Below are 7,159 nucleotides of genomic sequence, written 5' to 3'. Positions count from 1 at the left end.
ATTAACTTCTACTTTTCAGCAAGAGGTTAAGATTTTCAAAGATCTGAGTGGTGTTGCCTGACAAACTTGCATGCCCCATGCTAATTCCAGGTGGCTTAGAACCAGGAGAATCCCATCCTAAATTAAATCCTCTAATTTGCACAATGTGTCATCTAGAGCTACTGTTAAATTGTATTTGCCTCTCAGATTATTTATCCTGAATGCACAACTGCTGGCTCATTAATCTCTCCTGTTCTCTAGGCGAGCTCTTTGTGATAGGAGTGAATAGCTGCCCCTCCGACCCCGGGGTCTATTATCACAGCTTCTCATTCCAGAGCCCAGTGAAGCACAGGGCATTCTGTTCAGAATCACTCAATAGTCCAGCACCCCACAGACTTCGGCTGGCTTCCAGTTCTAGGCAGTGGGCTTCTTTTCTTTGTTTTTAGAATCTTCATTAAATTTCATTACATTTCATTAAGTATAAAACTATGAAATGCAAAGTAGTATGAGACATAGAAGAGAAGTATGTGGCAGGCATTCTCTAGTTCCTCTCAGGCACAACTCAGGATACATGTTTGTTTTTTTCTAGCTTTACTGAAGTAAAACTGACAAAAAAATTGGATATATTTAAAGTGTACAACCTGATGTTTTGATATATAGTAAAATAATGACCACAATCAAGCTAAAATATCATCTCACACAGGTGAGAACACTTAAGATCCACCTGCCTCTTAGCAAATTTCAATACACAATACAGCACTGTTAACTCTAGTCCCCGCCCTGTATGTCAGATCCCCAGAACTTATTCATCCTCCCTCACTAAAGTTTGTACCCCTTGACCAACACCTTCCCATCTCCCTGAACCCCAGCCCCTGGCTGCCACCCGTCTCTTGTCTTCTATGAGTTCGATTATTTTAATTCTACACGGAAGTGAGATCATGCACTATTTGTCTGTCTGCATCTGGCTTATTTCCCTTAGCATAATGTACTCCAAAGGATACATATGTTTTAATCAACCCTTTTGAAAGAGGTAATAAATGGATCTACCATCAATTTTAAAGTCAAAAACAAACTTATTGCTCAATCCCATTCACCCCAGTCACCTGTCACTTGTCATAGCTGTTTATCCTCAATGATTATTCAGGTGTTTGAGAAAAGTGAAATTTCAAACCCCAACTTTCACCTCAAAGGCTGGAATTGAAAGATCTGTCATACAGGTATCTTTCAAATCCATGTTCCCACTAAATTCTGATAAAGCAAACACATTTCCTACCTTTTTAAAATGTTCCTTACCAATCAGATTGCTAAGAAAGTACAACTAACACACAGGGCTCCTTACACCTTTTCACTTGAATTGTTAATTCAATTCAAAAGGCAAAAGCTGAGCCAAAAAAAGCCACTCTTAGTTAATGACGATGAGGATGGTAAATCATGTTTAGTATAACCTCGAACCCTTTAGTAAGTGTCTGAGGGTGTCAGACACATTCCCTGATTTGGAGTTTACTCTTGGCCCCCTGAGGCTACACAGCACCATCTCACATAGGGCGCACCACACCCCCTTATCCAGGGCTAGAGCTGGGCAGGCATCGCGGGAGCACTGAGAAGGGCCTGGCGGGGAGTCAGAAAAATTGCAAGGGACAGAACCCGAGATGTGTCCACTTGAAGAGTAACAACCTGCTAGTGTCAGAGTGACAAGCAAAGAGAACACACAGAACATGGGGCTGGCATGCTGTCCGGCATCTTTATTTTCTCTGATTCTGGCTGGTATTTATTTCTATTTCAATTTTTCGAGGATAAATTATTTTTATCTTTTAGATTTCATCTTTTTAGATTAAGGCAACCATAAAATGAATTTTCAGTAATAAAGAATAGCATAAACAATAAATGAAAAAGTAAATGAACATGCACTGCATGTGAAGGTGAACTAGGTTTATGCCCATTCCGTTTCGCTGAGTGCCTGGCTAGGCTGTGCATGTGCTGGTTTCATCTGAAAAGGACGGCAGGGAACAGAGGTCAAAGCTGCAAATCAACTAGCCTGTGGGGCCCAAGGCCCAGTGTTTTCTAGACCAACGAGAACATCAAAAAGGTTGGAAACACATCAGGTTAAGAAATCAGACTGAGCTTTCAAGAGGACCCAGCTAATAACACAAAGTTAGAACAGAGCACCTTTTGTGTTTTTACCTAAACGTTCGACTTACAGGAAAAGTAGCTGTTAGAATAACTCTCAAAAATATCCTTTCTCACCCAGGTCATCTGTGACAGTGACTCTGTCCCTGCTGTATCTTTACTGTGCCTAACTAGGCATTGTGCAAAAGCATTTTATAAAATGTGTCTCTTAGTAACCTCTGGGGGTACAATCACCCCCTTCCATGGAATGCACAAGGCCCAGGAGGCTGAGCAAGCTGTCAGGGTCCTTGGCTGGAAGGAGATTGTGCTGGGAGAACTTGAGCCTGACCCCAGGCCCTGTCCACTGCTGACACTGCTCGGTCAGGACACTGGGACTTCCCAACACATTGGGTGTAAAACACATAAACGTCAGGGTGACACCATGAAACATCCAAGTGATTCTACAGTGACATCCTCCTGCTACAGTGTGAAAAAAGCCAGTGCCCCAAGAGTGAAAAGGAGACTCTTTCAGTCTGGTTTTAGGTTCATTACCATCTTTGTGCCTAGTTCCTTCTCTTATCTCTCAAGCCAAATTTACCTATCTTAATTATTCCATGAAAAGGCACGCAGAACACTAAATAACAAAAAGTCAAGAAAATTATTTGTTCTGACTTCCCAAGATCTAAGAATTGAGTCAACAGGGGAGGCTGTTTAGTAATTCTGTATATTACCTTGACGTTTTCAAGAAGAGCATCTTCTCTCCCTAAACCAGGTCCTACAACCAGGGCGTGTAGTCGGGACAACCACTTCTCCACTTCATGAACAGCATTGGGGCTGTCACTAAATAAGGAAAAGAAAGGCAGAACAGTTTACTTAAAATTTCATTTGTTTATTAATGAAACTATAGACTTTTCTAGATTTTCCCTGTTTTTCCCCCAACGCCCTTTTTTCTTTTCTAAGATTTAAGCCAGGACCCTGCCCTGCACTCAGCCAGCAGGTCTCCTTAGTGCCCTCCAGAGACTGATTCATCTTTTAATGCCACACCACAGATGTCTAGCTGTCTACATTTAAATGCCCTGCAGGGCATTACACTAAGTGAAATAAGTCAGACAGTGAAAGACAAGTATCTATGACCTGTCTCTTATATGTGGAACCTTAAAACAAGCGGCACAAGCTCATTAATACAGAGAACAGATTTGTGGTTGGACACGAGGAAAGGGAAGGAGGGATGAAAATGGGAGAAATGAGTGAAGAGGGTATAAATTTATTTTTATTTTTTTAAAAAAGAGCAGTATGGGTATACACTACAACATGATGAAGCTCAAAAACACTATTAAGAGAAAGAAAGCAGACATGAAAGACTACATATTGTATGATTCCATTTATATGAAATGCTCAAAAAGGCAAATCTATAGAAACAGAAAGATTAGAGATGCCTCGAGCTAGGGGTGGTAACACGCAGGGATTTTCTTTTTGGAATGATGGAAGTGTTCTAAAATTAAATTGTGGTGATGGTAACGACTTGGTAAATACACCAAAAATCATTATACAATTAAAATGAGTGATTTTTATAGTAAGTAAATCTCAATAAAGCTGTTACGCATACACATTAGAGTTATGAGAGCAATGGTGGAGAGACATTGGGCCAGACATTAAATATTCAAAGAATGATCCAGGGATCATGATCCAGGGATCTGAGATAGCTGCTGCGAGGAGGGGCGGTGGGTAGCAGAGTCTGATGTGTGAGTTCGAAGGAGTTGGAGGTTTTAGGAATGAGAGGGGGCAGTGGTCTGGGAGGAGCAATGAGGAAAAGACACCTCCACTTAAGAGGCTTGACAGGGATACTCTCTGGGAACAAGCAGACAAGATGAAGGAAGGAGTGGCATGAGCAGGAAATAAGGTGAGAAAGTGCTCACGTATAGGAAATGGAGAAGACTAGTCTGGCTGAAAAGAGTACGAATAAGGGAATGATATGAGAGATGAAGAGGCATATTCACTGTGATGAAACTCAAGCATCGATGATCAGAACCCCTCACTTGCTGGGCTCTTTCCAAAACTCTGGGAAGGGCCCTCGAGTGAAGAACTGTTTGCAGACTGTTGTGGAAGGGCCCTGTGTCCCTGTAGTCAAAGATGAGGACTAAGAATGAATGGTGGGCCCTAGCAATGTACTCAAATGGTCCATATGGTTTTGTAAAATCTGCGAAGGTAAGCAAGCAGAAGATATGGGTCTCTTCAAAGCTGAGTCAAAATAGAACTTCCTTCATATCAGAAATAGAGTCAATAATGCAGGGCATATAGCTTTAAACATACATTTTTCTCTCTTTTTTTAAACAAGAGTCATGGGAGAAAAATTTTAAACCCATTAGAATACGACATTATGGCTAATTTCAAAATTACCTTTGCCAGTTTGTTTCCATCATACAGGAGTACAGGTAACAATGTAGTCTACATTCACAGACTGTCCCATATATCGGACACACTGGGGAAGTCATCTAAAAGACTCGTGTGATTGATCTCTTTAAAACCCTGAGTCCCCTCCTTTACAACAAGATCTGACAGCTGCATAGGATTTTGTTTTTTCCCCCACAATATCCTTCTGTTCATCATCTTGTTTCTTAGACTCTTAGAACCCACTCTGTAAGACTTTGCCCCCTTTGACCCCATAAGTCGCCCCTGTCGAGGTCACCAACGACCCCATACTGTGAGATCCAACCATCCATTCTTAGTCCTCATCTTTGACTACAGGGACACAGAGCCCTTCCACGACAGTCTGCAAACAGTTCTTCACTCGACTCCAGAACACCCTTCTAGGCCTTTTTTACCTCCCCACCTGTCTGCTCCCAAACGGGTACTCCCTGCCTACACACATTCCTGTGTGTCCCCGTCTTTGTCCCTTGGCCGTAAACACTGTCCACATGTCAACAACTCCCAGATTTACACCTTCCCTGACCGCCCCACTCCTAGTCAATGCTTATCAGCCGTGTCTGCTTGGATGTCTAACAGGCAACTAAAAACATGTCCACAACCCAACTCCTAATCATCACCCCCACCCAAACCTGCTCCCCATCACTTTTCCAGCCTCATTAAATGACAACTCATTTAGCCCAAATCCTGGGCGGCATTCATGACTCTCTTCTTTTCTTGTATCCCATATCCAACCAGTCAGCAGAGCCTGGAACTGTATTTTGCAAATGTACCCAGACCCTGACCCACTGTCCAGTTTCTACCCCATCACGAACCTATGACTAATAGAACTTCTGCTTCCACCCTGGGCCCCAAGAGGTTATTCTCAACACGCCAGCCAGATGTGCCTTTTAAAACACAAACTGCAGCCTATCCTTCCCCTGCTCGAATGATCCAGCAGCCTCTTTCTCATTTATGTGAAAGCCAAAAACCTTGCAATAATCCTCACAACCTGCGAAGCTTGACTCTGAACCATTCTGGTCACCCAAACCGACCCTGAAGACCCCTGAGTGCTCCCCGACACACCTGTAGCTTGAGGTCTTGCACCAGCTCTTCCCCGTGTATGGAAGCTACCCCCGCTACCCCACATTCTACAGAACTTGCTCCCTCACCATCTTTAAGCTTTTACTTGAGTGCCACTCTGTGCCACTGCTCATGATCGCCCTATTAAAAACTGTATATACGGCACATGCACCGCATGCACAGCCAACATTCCCTGTTCCCTCCCGTGCTTCCATTCTCCCCTGGTCCTTATTATCCTGTTATCTTGTCTAACTCCAGAGCTATGTTGCCCAAAACAGTAGACTCACCACACATAGCTTTTAGATTTAATTAAAGGAAAAACTTAGTTCCTGAGTACCACTGGCCATATTTTAAGTGCTCAGGAGCCACATGTGGTCAGCAGCCACAGTGCTGGAGGGAGAATATGTTCATCACTGAGGAAAGTTCTAGGGCACAGGGCTGCTCTAGAAAGGAAGCAGCACGGGACAGGTGTTTTTGTCTGCTTGGTTTGATGCTGTCCCTGTGGAACCCAGGACAGGCCTGGCATGCAAGCATTTGCTGAGTTAGTGAATAGTTTGTTACTGCCTGATAGGCCCCTCATTCTTGCCTTTCATACACTGTCCACAGGCAGGCCCACAGACCTCTCGTGGACCTAGGAACCTCTAGCCATTTCTGACAGGCCACAGGGGTCAGCCCTGGGCACATCATCCTGGTGCTCAAATCTCATTCCATGCTGTTGCATATGGCTGTTTGTTTGTCATCTTTTAACCACAATGGGTTCATTATAATTTTCTCATTTTTTCTGAAACCATCTACCTACCAACTTTCAGTACAGCAGCTACTTAACAACAGAGGCTCTTAGAGTCAGTGTACAGACAGCACATGGAGAGCTGCGACAAAGAACCCCACGTGGGCCCCACTCACAGAACCGGGTGAACAATCAGCTCCGGGCTGTACGACTTGATCACAGGTGCGGCCTCACGGGTACAGAACACGTGGGATAAATCTGCACCCTGAGAAACGAGCACAAGAGGCTGACTTAATGTGAGACTTGCTCAAAAGACACCCAAAGTGGTTTCAGCAAGAGCCACTCACCACAGGACACGTGGTGTTCAACCATTCAGATCATATAGCACTATATGTAAAACATCCAACTGCAGCAGTTAAACTACAGCTAAGAGGCTTAGAAGGAGAAGGTATAACCTAAGAAAAGGTCTGGAAGTAAAGGCAGACTTTCATTGCCACCTAAGAAACCCAGACAAGCTCAGGCTGCCTCACCTATGAGGTTCACAGGAAGCAGTGAGGCCACGAGGCTGAGCACACTTCATGTTAACTGTGCCGACTAGGCAGTTAGGACTTGCTCAAAAGGCAAGGGCAACTGCCATGGTCAAAAGATGTCAACTGCTTAAGCTAGGACTGAAAAGGCATCCCAGATCATTTTGGTGAAGTAAAGTCTAATAAAACTTTGGTTTAAAAAAATGAGTTTCAAGTTATTTTGACACTGCATAAGAGGTCAGGATATATTTAAAGGTGTTTCTCCTATCCATGATTACAAGATGTTATTTAGACTTATGTCAGAAAACATTTCCTTTAATCATATTTAAATAAT

At 43.3% G+C, this 7,159-nt stretch overlaps 1 protein-coding gene across 1 annotated transcript in view; it reads right to left on the bottom strand.

Annotated features, from left to right (window-relative positions):
• Positions 1–7,159, bottom strand: part of NAXD (NAD(P)HX dehydratase) — a 27,958-nt gene that overhangs the window by 13,734 nt on the left and 7,065 nt on the right. Inside the window, exons 3-4 of the mRNA XM_023519765.1 lie at positions 6,475–6,604; positions 2,817–2,925 (exon numbers count right to left, since the gene is read on the bottom strand). Of these exons, the coding sequence (XP_023375533.1) occupies positions 2,817–2,925; positions 6,475–6,604 (239 nt within the window). The remainder of the gene's footprint in view (positions 1–2,816; positions 2,926–6,474; positions 6,605–7,159) is intronic.

Source organism: Pteropus vampyrus, unplaced genomic scaffold, assembly GCF_000151845.1.
Source record: "Pteropus vampyrus isolate Shadow unplaced genomic scaffold, Pvam_2.0 Scaffold236, whole genome shotgun sequence".
Lineage (NCBI taxonomy): Eukaryota > Metazoa > Chordata > Mammalia > Chiroptera > Pteropodidae > Pteropus > Pteropus vampyrus.
The sequence above is the reverse complement of the archived record's forward strand: the minus strand, read 5'-3'. Positions and strand labels throughout refer to the sequence as shown.